We start from the raw sequence: 15,780 nt of genomic DNA on the forward strand, positions 1-15,780 counted from the left end.
GCCTCCTCCGCCCGCGGACGCCGCGCCCGAGCCAGCGAGCGAGCGGAGCACAGCGCTGCGGGCTCACAAAGCGGCCAGACGCGCGGCGGCGGCGGGTGGCAGGAGCGCAGGGACGCGAGCCCGCGATCAGCCTTCCGGGCGACCGTGCCGCGGGAGCTCGAGCAACTCGGACGCGGGGACCCGGGCCGGCCCCAAGGTACGTGCCCAGCGGAACCCCGCGCCCCAACTTGGAGTAGTTGGGACCTTTCCGCGGCCGCCTAGGGGGCTGGCAGGGTCAGGGCCTGGGGTTACCTCCGTGTGCCCTTCTTACCCCCGAGACCGCAGGGCGCGCGAGGGAGACCTTTCCCTTAGCTGTGGTCGGGAACCCCCCAGCTGCTGGCAGTCCCCACCCCGCTTGCCGGAGCTCGGGTGCTGCTGGAGCCCTGTTCTTCCTTCCCCTGCCCCAAAGCTGTGTGCACCGTCTGTGGGAGTGTGGCTTGCGGACCCGGGCTCCCCGCTTCTGGGGAGGGGTACCAAGCCCCTGATAGGAAGGCGGCATCTGTGGGACACTCGGAGAATAGGCGAGAGGGTTCCCCTGTAGTTGGACGGCAGCCTCGGATTCGTGACGCAGCCTCCTCGTTCGTAGCTTAGTCCCCCATTCGTGAGAGGGGTCCCTGGGTCTAGAGGCGCGACAGGCGTCCCAGGTGCGCGAGCGCAGCCCGTCCCCGCTGCGGGGTCCCCTCCTCCGGGCTGGGGCGCTGGGACGCCTGGGTACCTGGGGCTCGCGGCCGCCCGCCCTCCCCGCTCACCGCCCCGCGCGCCCTGCCCCGCAGATGCCGGCAATCGCGGTGCTGGCGGCGGCCGCCGCGGCGTGGTGCTTCCTCCAAGTCGAGAGCCGGCACCTGGACGCGCTCGCCGGAGGCGCGGGCCCCAACCACGGCAATTTCCTAGACAATGACCAGTGGCTGAGCACCGTCTCCCAGTACGACCGGGACAAGTACTGGAACCGCTTTCGAGACGTGAGTACCTGCGCTACCCGGCCCTGGGGGGCGCGGAGCCTCTCGGAGGGGACCCCTGAAACGGGGTTGGTGTGTGTGTGTGTGGGGGGGGGCAGGTGGGCATCTCCCGTGGGGGCTGGTTGGTCCCTGCTTCCTGGGCACGGTCTTGCCTGAAAGGAACTTTAAAGAGAACTTCGAAGGCTCCATGCGCTTACCTGTTACCTGTGGGCCAGGTGTGTGCATTTGTAGGGCTGCGGGAAGTGACTGCACTAAAATACTGCACAGATCACCAGCAGCTGTGGAGAAAGAGGTTCTCTGAGGTTCCGACTTCTAACCGTGATGGTAGACTTTGCCTAGCTTCCGAGAAGACCTCCCCAGGGCAGCGGTGGCGTGGACCATCTCTAGGGTGTGTCAGGAGAATCCCTGCTGGAGAGGTTGGGTCTGGGAGTGGTCCCAGCTATTTATGGGGGAGTCAGGGGTTGCATGTCTGTGTGTGTGTGTGGGGGGGGGGGCGGTCATGGCAATGGGCTTGATAAAATACAGGGAAGGTGGAGTGGTTTGACCCTCGGAGTCTTGAAATAGGAACAGCTAGCCTGTGCAGTTGGTCCCCTGCCCTGAAAGGGACCCTGGGTGGCAGCGCATTGCTCTTTCAAGGGAGCCCTGGGAGTGGAGAAAGTTACTCTCGGACACCCAGAAGCACACTTGCGGCCTGTTTCTGCCCCAAGGCTGGCTGCCACTCCCCAGGTGTGCCCCAGGGATGTGCGGCAAGAGGCATCTGGTGCAGTCTTTCCAGCAGATGGCATCTCCTCTGTTCTGTGGGCGCCTCTGCCAGCTTCTTCAAGGACTGCCCCAGCTGGCCAGGGCCTTCCCCTTCTAGGGGACTTGGAAGTACCATATTTTATGGCACTTAACATTAGGAATTCCTGTTTCTGAGAAGACTTAAATATTGTAAAAGTGCCCAAGGCATAACAGTAAAAAAGGGAAAAGCTTTAATGTTCAAATGCACTGTTTCTTTTTGTTTCTGATCAGTTTTGGTGTTAAATTAATATTTTTAGCAGCATGTATTTTTAAAAAATGATAATTTGACCTATACCACAGACCCCCTTGTTAATGTCATGGGGCATGGTTTACAGACTCTTTGAGGTGGAATATGTATGGGGGTCAACTTCCTCCACTGGACTCCTCTAAGCTCTGCTCTCAGTATCTGCAGGCCTTGCAGCGATGGGGGATTTGAGAAACGGAATGAATCGCAGATGTTTCCATACACTTTCTAAAGAGCACCCTCTCCAGATCCCTATCCAGAGGAGATGCACTCATAGCTTCGTGTGGGGGCTTATCACTGTCCTCTCTGTTCCTCCTCTTCCTCTTTCTAGTTGATATTGGACTGCTTCTCTTGGAAAGGGGATTTCAAACACTTTCAACGAATAACCACAGTTTTTGGGGGCTTTTAATCAAAATTGTAATTTCATTAAAATTTTTAATTGATACATAATAACTGTTAGGGTCTTACTTTTGCAGTAGATATGCCCCCCACTTTCCTCCCCTACACCAGTGAGATTCCTCCTGTTCATTGCCCTGTTCCTGACCTACTCCTTTAACTGCTCAGATCTGAGAATCCTGCATTGATTACCTTTGCCTGTGGGTGAAAAAGATGCCCAAACCATGAAGAATTCACCTGGGGCAGAGATAATTTTGCTTTTTGTTTTGTTTTGCTTTTACTTTTCTATGGTTATGTTTTAGGTAGAGTTGAGGAGTAGGGCAGTTGCTTGACTTTGCTAGAGGTGGAAGAATTGAGCCAGGATTAGAAGTGCAGGGCCACCTCTGTAGATGCCTTGGTGCTCCTGGCAGCTGGACTGGGTTGAAAACACTTGTGCTTGTTGGATCTTTGGATTATGGAAAGGTTTACCATGCTTTCATGCCTGTTCAAGATTTTCTAGTCTCAGTGTATCATAAGCATCATATTCTGAATTCCTGCTTAGCTTTAATTTTTTAAAAATTGGGCTTCTCTTCATTTCCCATCTTTCTTATGGATGGTGGTGACATTTTTAGATCTTTCAATCAGTGTGTTTCCAAACCTGACTGAGGATGAAGCTCACCTGAAGTGCTTGTTAAATTATAGCATCCACGGTCCTCCCCTGGAGAATCTGACTTTACCTTTCTGCGGTGAGTGCAGGGAATCCATATTTTAAGCAAACATACTAGGTTATTATTATGATGTTTAGGAAATACTGCCTTTAGATAGTGTAAAAATGTCCAAGACATAACAAAAAGAAAAGCTTTTATGTCCCAGTACACTATTTTTTTTGTTTGTTTGTTTTTGGAGCAGTTTTAGACATTACACTAATATTTTTAGCAGCATATATTAAAAAAATGATAATTTAATCCAGCATGCCATTAAAACATCTAAAAATGTTCAAAAAATATCCCAAACATCTTCAACAATCACCCATTTTAAATGCTGTATGGAGTCACCTGACACTAACAGTGGCTCAGACATAGTTTAATGTCATTAACCTCTAAAGTGTTGTAGAACTCAGACCAGACACACTTTTAGGGCAAGTCCCTGGAATAATCACAAAGCCTGAGCCTGGGAACATGGGGTAAGAATTTGCTTTCTATAGAAACCTACTATTCAGTGGGCAATTGATAAAGCCTGAGCTAGTCTTGCAGTTGCTCAGCCAGCCTAATCATTTTCATTGAGCCAAGCCTTGCTTGAGGTCAACAAAGCCCCAGCTTCTTTGCTATTTCTTTGGTTGTTTTGTTGAAGCTACTGATAACTTTGAAAGGCTGTGTCCCACAATTATTGTTACGATGCCTGTCAATTTTTGGAACTCATTGTGAAAGAGAACTTGTGGCCTTCCTCCTGACTTGTCTGTTTTTTGGACTTGGGGGAGAGAGATTCAGATGTGATTTTTGAACCTTGGAAATGGAAAACTAAGGGCCGTTGTTAGAGAGTTGATTGTAACCCTTGGTTGTTGTTACACGGTCAACTTTGAAATGAATATGACAGTGGGGTGTGTGTTCCATCTCCCTGTTGGGTGTGCTGTGACATTGCCAGAGGTGACCTGGCAACCTCTACTTATCTTGAAAACTGTCCTATTGCTCTAGATATATAAATACTTATTATCCCCTTATTTTTAGAAGTAAAGTCTTCAGAACAACTCCATGGTTTATTCCCTGGAGTTACAGATCCAGGACAAATAGAACAACATTCAGATGATTGCCCCTAAACGTATTTGTGGTCTGTTAGTTTCGTCATTCTTCTTTTATAAACACGAGCTATTGGGAAGTTTTGGCCAGGCGGAGGCCCGGACTTTTGTACACAATGTTAAGGAGGCGATGAAGAAGCAGATGTTTGTATTAAGTTGTTCAATAATTTTCCATTTTTAGCCGACATGCATTTAACTCCTTCATGGCTTGAGGTTGAGGAATCAAGATGCCACAACCATTCTCCTAATTTTTCTGAATCTGATTTGGCTTTGGCTTTCCATGACCATTACTGTAAGGAAATTTTCCTCTGTTCATTTGTACATTCATGCATTCCAACAAATATTTATCTACCATTGGCTAGGCATTGGGTTATAGGAGTGAACAAGATAAATACATGTAATGTCTTCTTTCATGTAACCTCTTGCCTGCTAGAGGAAATTCTTCAATGTGTGGTATGCTGTCATAGACTTCTTATTCTGTTTTCTTAAAAAAATTTTTTTTTTCTAGAAACATAATACAGTCTGGTTGTAACTGAAAGATTAAAACGTTGCAGAAATAGGTAATAGCTAACATTTATGGAGGACCGAGTGTGCCAGACACTGTTTAAGGTACTTTCCATATATTATCTCATTTAATATTCATAACAGTCCTATGAGAGAAGTACTCTTATTATCATCTCCTATTTTCTGGGAGGTTAAGTCTCTTGATCAAAATTAGAGCTGAGATGTGGAGGAGCTGGGGCTGGAACCATGCCATCTGACTCTAGGCTCTCTCTGTACCACAGCCAATCAGGAGTTGAGTGGATTTGGGGTGCAAGCCTCCACGGATAGCACATTACAAGTTTTTCCTGCTTTATGAATGAGGGCAATCCATGAATAACCTTAGGTTAAGACAAAGTGGGATGGGAAGTCAGGTGGACGCAATGTACTGTTGGGGTCATGTCAGAGCTTATCTTCTCCTAATAATGAGCTGCTGATTTGATTAAAATAATATTGTTGCTTACACCAAACATGACATTTTCTTTCTTTTGCACACATGAAACCCTGACATTTAACTTTAGGATAATTACCTTTAGCGGGCCTGAAGAATCAGAAGTGTTGCCTTGGCTGGCATTTATCTTACTGTGGAGTGACCTGAGTGTGTAATTCTAAGAAGAGCACAAGGACCAACTTCTGTTCTTTTTCCTTCTGGCACATGCTTTGTGGGATTTGGTGGTCTTTGTAGCAGAGCTGGGGTGGCAGCAAGCATCTGATCTGCTCATTTGATCTTAATATATCAGCTATAATGAGTTTCAAGGGCAAGTGGAGCCTATTGATAAAACAGTGGCTGGCTCAGTCAGTGGGACTGGTGACAGAAGAGGTGGTATGGCTTAGTGGATCAGTCATTAATCTGTCACCACGGAAACTCAGCCCGTAATCGAGAGTAGCAGAAAATCATTTTGATTAAACAGGTTCAAGGAGACTTAAATGAGTTTGTGATCCTGACTGTCTTTAATGAACCCACTATCTTAAATCCCCTGTACTAGCTGACCATTGATAGAAATAATTATTTCACAGGGATCATTATAAAGGGACAGTTTAAAAGTTGATAGGCCTAAGAGTCTTGATGTCTTCTCTGTCCTTACCTTCAGTGTGCCCTTGCCAGAGAAAAGCTAAGTCTTTTTAGATGGCAGAACTCCTTGCCCCAGTTGGCCTTCCCAGGCCTCTCCGTGATACTTCAGCAGGACTGTATCACTGGGAGGATAAGTGCTCTCCTATGTTCTGATGAGGCCAGTTTCAAAACTAAGAAGTGGCTCCAAATGGATAATGAACCCATAGTACTTGCCTAGAGGAGTGGGACCTCATCATTCACTCAATCACTTTGTTACTTGAGGAGACAAAATAATGTTAGTAATTAAATAATGTGTCATAATTTCTTATTGATTGACTCAATATAATGTGTTTCAAACCAAACAAAATATCTAAACACAAGAACATTCGGGATGACTCATTTTACCTTTCTGTGGTGAGGTGACTGCCTGTGTTCCTTGGAAAATTCAGAAGACCCAGACTTACACTTGATCTTATCTCTCCAGGTGAGATAGTTACAAACAAAATAAATTTCCTCTAAGAGATTATGTAATTCACTTAAGGTTACAAGTATTTGTCCATCATGTTTCATTCAGTGTGAGATGCCACCAATGGTGAGATGCACCATTTTAATGAACCGTCAAGGAGTAAGACAGTGCCTGGTGTGAAGAGTTTAATAGACCTCTGGATAAAGCTGGAATTCCAAAGGGCTACACCGTCTGTGTAGAGGTAAACAAGAAATAAACTCACCACGAAGGGAAGGGGCCACAGCAAGGCTACTTGCCTCTCTCCACCCTGCATTGGTGGATGGAGAGAAAAGATATGCTCCAAGCAACTGAGCAGGCTGGCACTCTTGCAGGTTTCTGGTCTACATGCACACTCTCATTGTGCCCTCCCCCTATAAAAAACTTACACAGTTCATTTAACTTAAAACAATCTCAGATTATTTATCATCTCTGAGCCTCTGACTCCTCATTTGTTAAGAAGTGATGATAATATTCCTTTGGTGAAACTCTAGATTGCAAGTGGTTGAAATGTGGTCCAAGCTGGCTTAAATGGAAGAGAAAACATATTCACTTGTATAACTAAAAATTCTAATAAGCTGTGGTTTATTTAAGGCTGGATCCAGGGGCTCAAGTTACATCATAGGACTAGGGGTTTGTGTGTGTCTTATTCTGTCTCCCTGCTCTTATGTTGGTTTTGTGCTCAGGCTGTTTGGTTCCATGTAGTGGCTCATGGCAACTGCAAATCTGCATCATCATAGTTTTCATGTTCTCAATAGTGCCAACAGTAGTCCCAGAACTGAGACTTGTCAGATTTCCCAGTGTTAGGCACCTATTCCTCTGTCAATCACTTTGGCTAAGTTGGTAGAGTATGCTGATTGTCCAAGACTGGATTATATGCCCGGGGCTGGGGCCTAGGGCTAGAGTGGCAGAGGTGGTTTCATTGGATCCCACTGTTGATGGATGGTAGAAGGGTAATTTCTCAAGGGGAAATGGATGCCTGTTGGGCAGACGTCAACAGATGTCCACTGTGTTGACCAAGCTTATGGGTTTAGCATGAAGAGTAAATTGGTTAATGCAGGTGAAGCTCTTAGCACAATGCCTGGAGTCATATATACTCAGCAAGTGGAGGCTATTCTTTTTATTAATGTCAACAACTCCTATAGCGCTGTTATGCCATATTCCTCGATTTATAGTTGTATATATCTACATTTTAGCTTATTTATTAGTTGGATGCCTCCTGAAGAACCTAAGTCTTGTCATGCCTCACACACAGCAGGTGGCCAGTAAGCATTTTGTTGACTTGAATTGCCTCCTGAGCAAACCTCTTGGATGAACCTGAGGAAGGAAAGCTTTTACGAGCATACTAGGCACATTTGTTTATAGTCTTTCAGAGGTGGAAATTCTCAGGGTCACACATATTGAAAAAGTGTTTTTTAGTCCAACTCCTATCTCTAAGTCAGGACCTCACCCCTTTGTAATGCCTTTTAAGATACACCATGGTATATAGCTTGGTGTCCTCACACCTTTACCACAGAGCCCCACTCAGAAAGCTGCTCATTGAGTGTTGGAATAAATGAATGGCTGAGTGCACTGTCCCAGGCCAGAACTTTCCACACCTCTGGCAAGTGGAGGGGTTCACTACAGAGGGCTGTCATGGCAGAGTGAGTCATACTAGCTTTGAATGTGTATGTCTCACTCTATTAGTAATTGACAATGATGATGGATACTAACAAATGCAGTGCGGTTGAGAGGCAGAGGGAACCCAGCAGGGAAATGCAACCTCCCTCGCAATTCCAGCACAATCTCTGATTCCGTGAAAAGCTCTTTGAGGCTGAGTCATATTGTGGTGTAAGTGCCCACTCTTAACCTGAGATCAAGCTTAGGTCTTTGGCTAGAGCATCAGTTTCCTCTTCTGTAAAACTGGAATGGTGATACTTGCATTGTGAGGCTCTGGTGGAGGACTGGGTAAGCACGTGGCACAAAGTAGGTGCTTGTGATCTTTGAGTGGCTGGTGTATCTATTTTAATTCATAATGATCTATAATCATTTAATTTAAGGGAGCTTACTTCTTGTCTGGCTTGTGAGTGTGAGTTGTTGGCACTCAGCTCTAGATACTGCTTTCTGTCTCTTAGAAACATGTTGGGGGAGTTAGTTCCATGATCCTGAGCCTGTCTTCACTCCATTTCTTGCCAGTCTGGAAGGCTGTGTGAAGTTCCATATGGCCCATTCTTTGTTATTTTCCAGTTGTAGCTCCTGGCACAGAAGATCTCGCTATCATATTTCACATTCTTGCTGGACCTCCTCCCCGAAACTGGCAACTCACATCATGAAGTATCTGGGAGGGGGTTTGTGCGCAACTGTGCCTGAAATCCGAGTTACGCGAAGGGTGCCCCTAGGAGCTCTGTTATGCAACCAAGCACTACTTGGTGTCACTTCAATATTAAGCTCTGAGCCAGTTGCCTCCAGCTCGTCTCGAGAGGTAGAAACCTCATCTTGTCCTGCCAGAGTGGTCCCAGGCAGGCTTTATGGGCACCAGGGGATGGAATCCATTTTGAGACAAATGATCCAACCAGTCTGTGTATTACTGCGGCGTTCTCAGCACCCTCTGTACATCTGGTGCCCATAATTTGGTCTTGATTTTGCATCACATTGGCATCACTATACTTGGGGAAGTTCTTGCAGGGTCTAGCACATGCTTCTTGGCACTCAGGCTGTCCCCAAGCTCCAGATTTGGCATTACAACCAAAGGAGAATACTAGTAGGATTAGCCAGACCTTTGATCCTTCTCTCCAAAGACCCAGTTCTTGCATTCCAGATCATTACAGGTCATCAGAAGGTCTGTCATTCACTACAGCCCAAGCAGGTTGGTTGTGGCTTAGGAGAAACCCAGCGATAACAGTTAATGCAGGTAGGGTAATTTGTTGTCACACAAATATTCTTCCACTGCCAGCTATGTGCCAGGCCTCTGCTAGGTGCTGGGTGAAGAAGATAGACACGTTTATACCTTCCTGGTGTTTATGGTCTAGTGTGGTAGACAAATAATCACAAAACAATCATTTAGGTTCCTTTGAGAAAAGCGCTACAAGGCAGAGGCACCGATGCTCTCAGAATATGTCATGGGAAAGGGGAAGAGGAACCCATTAACCTTTTTGGCTGGGGACTGCTTCCCTGGGAAGGACATTGAAGCTGAGCCCTGCAGGAGGATGGCAGTGAACCAGGCGAGGAGAGGCCATGGGAAGAGCGGGTCCAAAGGCCTTGAGGTGGGAAAGACCTTGATGTGTTTTCATCAGATGCCTTGGCCCTAGGGTTCCCTTAAGTAGCAAGCTTTCTCCTAGTGTATTTTAAAGCACACTTCACATGTTTTCAACTTAACACACATTTGGGGGCAGGGGAATGAGTCAACTGCAAAAAGTGAGGCTCACAGATGGCCCAAGTACTTGGAAGAATGGCCTGTTCTTTTCCTCCCCTCTTTGTGCCTCACATGCCATCTTCTGCAGCCATCTCTATTGTATAAACATCCATCACCCTGGTCCCCCACTTAATCCTTCCTACTCCTCTGGTGTCCGTAGTCTGGAAGTTTCTCCTTCCCTGTGTGGTCAAGTGTCCTGGGCTTTAGAGCTCCTACAGTTCCCACTGCTGTTTAGAAGTAAGAGGACCATAGTGTTTCTGGGACAGAGTGGTGATCTATGGAGTTTATATTTTAAAAATGAGACATGGGGCTTCTCCTTCCCCTCCTCCCCTCCACTGTCGCTTTGAGGTTAAAGATGAAAAGCAAGACATCCCCACTGACGGATCAGCGTAGCGGCAGAGATGGACACGCGTGCGGTTACTTCAGCACCATATGGGGAGTGTGTGGATAGCATGTGCACCTTCTTGCCTTTGGGTCTGAGTCCGCCTAGCGTTCCTATGACAGACATGAGGGTAATGGTTTCTTTTTGGGGAAGATGAAAGATGCATTCACAGACTGGTGATGTGAATTATTGGAGGTTCCTTTAGAAGGGTATTGCTAAGATCCAAGTTAACTTGATTGGGTAGCTTTTCTCATGGTTTTATGAAAGTATACCCTCTCACTTGATCCTTAAAAACACACTTTTCTCTGGGGAAAGGGAGGAAGGGAGGACATATTATACAAGGATTTGTAATGCTTCCCAAACCCTTCCTGTGTGATCTGGGACACACCACACTCCAGAGGGCACCGTCAACATTCCCCAGCGGAATTATGTGGTGGGTGGGTAGGCATTTATGTAAAGTCCGTCGGCGCCTGTGATTGGAACAGGGAAGCAGAAGTTACTGCAGGTGTTCCAGGCAATCTTTGCACAAATAAAACATGGAGAAAACAAACATGCAGAGAGCAGAGGCCTCCACTTTCTATTTCAGCTGTACTTGTTCTGTCCTGCCATGCAGATGGAGTCACACTCTAACTCAAATCTGAGAGGCCTGGCCAAGGCAAAGAGAAAAGATGCCCAGAGCGGTCTGTTAGAGTGGCATTCTCAGACTAATATCTTTACAGTCTTGAGAAATCACTGTCAGGGTATATTTAAAATGCAGATTTCATCCTCCTAGTCCAGAGCATAGTCTTTAGCAGGTCAAAGGTGGCACCCAGGAACCTGCATTTTAAATAAGCAGTCCAGGTGATTCTTTTTTTTTGAGACAGAGTCTCGCTCTGTCGCCCAGGCTGGAGTGCAGTGGCGCAATCTCAGCTCACTGCAACCTCTGCTGCCTGGGTACAAATGATTCTCCTGCCTCAGACTCCCAAGTAGCTGGGACTACAGTCATGCACCACCATGCCCAGCTAATTTTTGTATTTTTAGTAGAGACAGGGTTTTGCCGCATTGGCCAGGCTGGTCTCAAACTCCTGACCTCAAGTGATCTGCCCGCCTTGGCTTCTCAAAGTGCTGGGGTTACAGGCATGAGCCACTGGTCTCGGCCTAGTCCAGGTGATTCTGATATAGGTAGTTCTCAGACTGTATTTTTAGGAAAATCCTAGAGAATTGTTATTCATCCCAAATAGCCAACACCATTTAGCCGCAATGAATAATAACATTTTAGACAAAATGAGCATTTTATTTTGAAGACTTGCAATAGATTAATATGAGTGCAGTATTTTCCCCTTATGCCAACAGGGCTACCATTCACATCAGAAAAAATGGTCTTGTTTTCCAATATGTGACTCTACATAGGCCTTAGCAACAACTATTGTCATGAGATTTTCCTGGAATGGAGTAACATTTGGGTCTTGATTGGCTGCCAGGGCCCAGGGATGCTTGCAAACATGAGCACAGTGGAATTGATGTAGGACCTTCTACATGACAGAATTCCAGGGGATCATCTCAGCATATTTGTCTCCAAAAGGCCTGATTCTAGCTAACTCTGGCCTGACTTTATATCTTCTCTACCACAACTGATGTGTTTTCTGGACAGATGAAATGAAGGAAATTGACTCTGACATTGGTTTTAGTTTATAGTGAAAATAGTATTGAAACTGAAGTGGTGTTAAAGGTATGTAGCAAACAAGGAATGGTGGATGTAATAAAGAATGTTTACTCTTGGGCACTGAGATGCAGATACTGATAGTCGGAACCACAGAGGGAGTCTGAGACACAGGGGCTGGATGGTGACATTACCTGATACTCTTTTTTTGGTGTAGTCAATTCTTTTCTTGGTTGGCCAGTTTTTTTATTTTTCGAAAGATCAGAAGGCATCCACTCCCCTGCCCCCCAGCCCAAAAAAAAAGGACTCATCAAAGTTTAGAAAATTTATGAGCGTCAACCAGACTTGGCAGTATTCCTCATTCTGAAGTCATTCTATTCCTACTGAACAAACTCTCAAATGTTCTTTACCCCAGCTTCTTGAATTTCCTTTAATTAATGGTAAATTCATGGCACCTAAAATTGATAAAAAAAATATTGCCAAGAGGAAGAAAATAGTTAAATCTGTTGGACAGACTTATGTGACTATTTGGGGGCCTTTCCATTGTTCCACTGTTAGGGGAATATGGGGAATTTCTGGATCTTTTCATGCTTATTGGACATGATGATTCCCTGTGACTTCTGTGGACATGGTTGGCTGGTATCAGCACTTTCATCTGGCCAAGGCCTCACTTCCCATCTGAGTCAGCCAGCCTTGTCATGACTCTGGACCTGGTCTGGAGCCTTTGTCCAGCCACCTGGAATGAGGCCTGCATCACTTCCAATGAATAAGACAGTCAAATGCTATCCATAGCAAAGATAAAATAATACTGTATTTACTTTTAGAGAAATTGTGAGATTTTTACATGCCAGAATTGTTGGTTTAAAAATTCCTATATCAGAAAGACCTTTTCATGTGTTTTTTGGAATATTTTGTTTCTTTCCATGGCCATCCAGGTCCTAGATATTGGCCTTTTTAGAAACCAGATCCTGGTGCACTGATTCAGTAGGTTTTGTTTATTCATGCATTCATACCAAAGATACTTATTGACCAGACTACCATGTACCAGGGCACTGTGCTGTGCACTTTGGATGTAGCAGAGGGGAAACAAACATGATTCCTGTCCCCTGGTCAGGCTGCAGGCTTTCTATTTGCGACAAAGGGAAGAGAAAGAGGTGCTTGGAAGTCAGGGAAACCTGTTGCGAATTTTTCTGCAAAGAAAAGGGCCTGCTCTGCAAATGGCCCAGAGCCGTTCTGGCAAGCGGGGCTTCCAGAGGCGTTGTCCTTCTTGTGATCCAGGGCCCTGTCTCTGAATCTGTCTGGTGTTCAGGTCACTTCAGCTTGCCTCAGCTCTTCCTGGCATACATGGGCAACCTCTGTCATTTTACCTAATTTTATGAGTGCAGACACTGCCAACAGGCCAACCTGAGGGTGCGGGCCTGTACAATCAAGGTGGAGAGTTCAGATAAGACAGAACTTGTGTGTGCATACATGCCGAAGTGTGGTGAATTTAGCCTTGTCAGGGCTGTTGGTCGAGGGCTGTAGTGAATGGAGAGAGAATTATGGAGAACACACCCTGCCCTTAGCAGCCCTGGATTGGTAGGGAGTGTGTTTTATTGGAGCACAGTGTACCGAGATCGAAAGGTGCACATTATAAATGTCCCACTTGATGCAGTTTCTCAAAGTGAACACACCCAAACAACCAGATCAGGAGACAGAATATTACCAGCATCTTCGAAGACCGTTTCATGCCCCTAGCAGTCACTGACTTTTAACACCATAGATGTGTTTTGACCATTTTCTTACTTGTATAAATGGAATTAGTATGTACTTTTAAATGTCTAGCTTCTTTTTTTTCCAACATTAAATTTGTTATACTTTTTTTTGTTTTTGTTTTTTTAATTTTTCATTGCTGTATAAATATTCCACAATTTATTTTGTTGAAATATATTTGTTACATTGTTATATAACAATATATTGTTGAGGGGCAGTTAGTTTCCAGTTTTTGCTTATTACATAATAGCGCTCTCTGAAGCATGTCTTTTGGTGAACTCATGTACACATTTTTCTCAGGTACACACCCAGGTGTGGGAATCCACTGGTCACCATTAAGATAGGTGAGTGTTTAACTTAAAGAGATGCAGTTAACTAGTTTTCCAAAGTGGTTGTGGCAATTACTCTTTCATTCATATGTAGAGGTTCACTGGGAGCAGCATCTTTTGTTTTGCTGATTGAGAAATTAAAAAGAGAAATCCTATAATCTAGCCCATACATCCAATTCAGCAAAAATGTATCAACTACGTGTCAGACATTTGCCTACCCTTATGAAAATTATGTTCCAGTTGAGGGAGAAAAGCAACACAGTTAAAGATACAATGATTGGTTTTAAGTGCTAGAGACAAAGATACCCTAGTATAGAAAGAATATAGAGGGGACATATTTATGCTCTAATGGTGGGTCTTCCATTATTCTTTTGACTTTACAGTGTTCTTTTCCCAATTTCAAGAAATAGATAATTTTTAAAAAAGAACTATTCACAATAGCAAAGACTTGGAATCAACCCAAATGTCCATCAGTGACAGACTGGATTAAGAAAATGTGGCACATATACACCATGGAATACTATGCAGCCATAAAAAAGGATGAGTTTGTGTCCTTTGTAGGGACATGGATGCAGCTGGAAACCATCATTCTTAGCAAACTATCACAAGAACAGAAAACCAAACACCGCATGTTCTCACTCATAGGTGGGAACTGAACAATGAGATCACTTGGACTCGGGAAGGGGAACATCACGCACCGGGGCCTATCATGGGGAGGGGGGAGGGGGGAGGGATTGCATTGGAAGTTATACCTGATGTAAATGACGAGTTGATGGGTGCTGACGAGTTGATGGGTGCAGCACAGCAACATGGCACAAGTATACATATGTAACAAACTTGCACGTTATGCACATGTACCCTAGAACTTAAAGTATAATAATAAAAAATTAAAAAAAAAAGATACAGAAAAGTGAAATTACTTCCCTCCAAAATGCACTCACCTTGAACACTTTTTAGGAAGGGTCTATTTGCCTCAAGTAGACTTTTGAATACGTAAGTTTTTATTTTCATGGTTAATATCATGCTGCTTATATGATTTGGTGCTGTCTTTTTTCATGTAACAACACAACATAAACATTTTAGTATGGTGCTATTCTTTGTAAATGACATTTTAATGGTGTTTTTGAGTCCAGTGAGTGTAGATGCTACAATATACTAAACTAAGGTATCTGATGGTAGGCAATTGATTGTTTCTATTTTTTCCTTATTCTAAATAATTGTGTGATGAATATTTTTGGTTATATGAGTCTTTCCACATTTACAATGATTTCCTTTTGGTATATTTCCAGAAGTAGCAATGCTCGGTGTGCCGGCGCGTGTATTTTAAAGGGCGTTGATGTATGTTATCATGTGGTACTGATTCTACCCCTGGAACTGTAGAATGTGTGTTTTATTGCAACGTTTCCAATCGTGGGTGTCAGTGAATTTTGGTAAAGAAGAAGAATTTGATGGAAACACGGCATGCCAGGTTATGTGCAAGTACTAAATCAGCACAGGGAAGGTGATGCATGATCATCAGAGTCCCGATTGGGAGGAATGTTTTTCTGATCCCACTTGAGTTTTGTTAGGGAAACAGGTGTGAGAGCCCACAGCTCACCCAGAACTGTGGAGCAGAAGCTGCTGCCCTTCCTCATGCTTGTGCCTGGCCTTGGGAATGCTTTGCAGGGCCTATTCTCTGAAGAGCCCTTTGAACTGGTTGTGGGGATATTAATGAATCCCAGCCTTGTTCCTAATTAGGAGCAGGAGCAGATGCTCCAAGCTGGATTTTAAGTGAAATTGCTGCTGACGGATGCCCTGTTCCTGGTGCAATGTATAGATGTTTCAATGCCCTTGTGGTGGATGAGGGTGAGAGGAGATCATTAAAACCCAAGTCCATTCCCACCACAGTGGTAAAGTGGTTTTTCCTGTCGAATACAGACAAGGCTTGGGCCCGCATCTCAGTCTTCATTTGTGTTCAAGACATCTACTTGATTTTCATTACCCAGGTTTTCCTCCCACCGCAGGCGTG

General features: G+C 44.9%; 1 protein-coding gene across 1 annotated transcript in view; it reads left to right on the forward strand.

Moving 5' to 3' along the window:
* The window catches only part of SPOCK1 (SPARC (osteonectin), cwcv and kazal like domains proteoglycan 1), a 616,468-nt gene that overhangs the window by 99,844 nt on the left and 500,844 nt on the right, over positions 1 to 15,780 (forward strand). Inside the window, exons 2-3 of the mRNA XM_050795625.1 lie at positions 29 to 196; positions 813 to 998. Coding sequence (XP_050651582.1) covers positions 813 to 998 — 186 coding nt within the window. The 5' untranslated portion in view covers positions 29 to 196. The remainder of the gene's footprint in view (positions 1 to 28; positions 197 to 812; positions 999 to 15,780) is intronic.

The sequence above is a fragment of the Macaca thibetana genome, chromosome 6, assembly GCF_024542745.1.
Source record: "Macaca thibetana thibetana isolate TM-01 chromosome 6, ASM2454274v1, whole genome shotgun sequence".
Lineage (NCBI taxonomy): Eukaryota > Metazoa > Chordata > Mammalia > Primates > Cercopithecidae > Macaca > Macaca thibetana.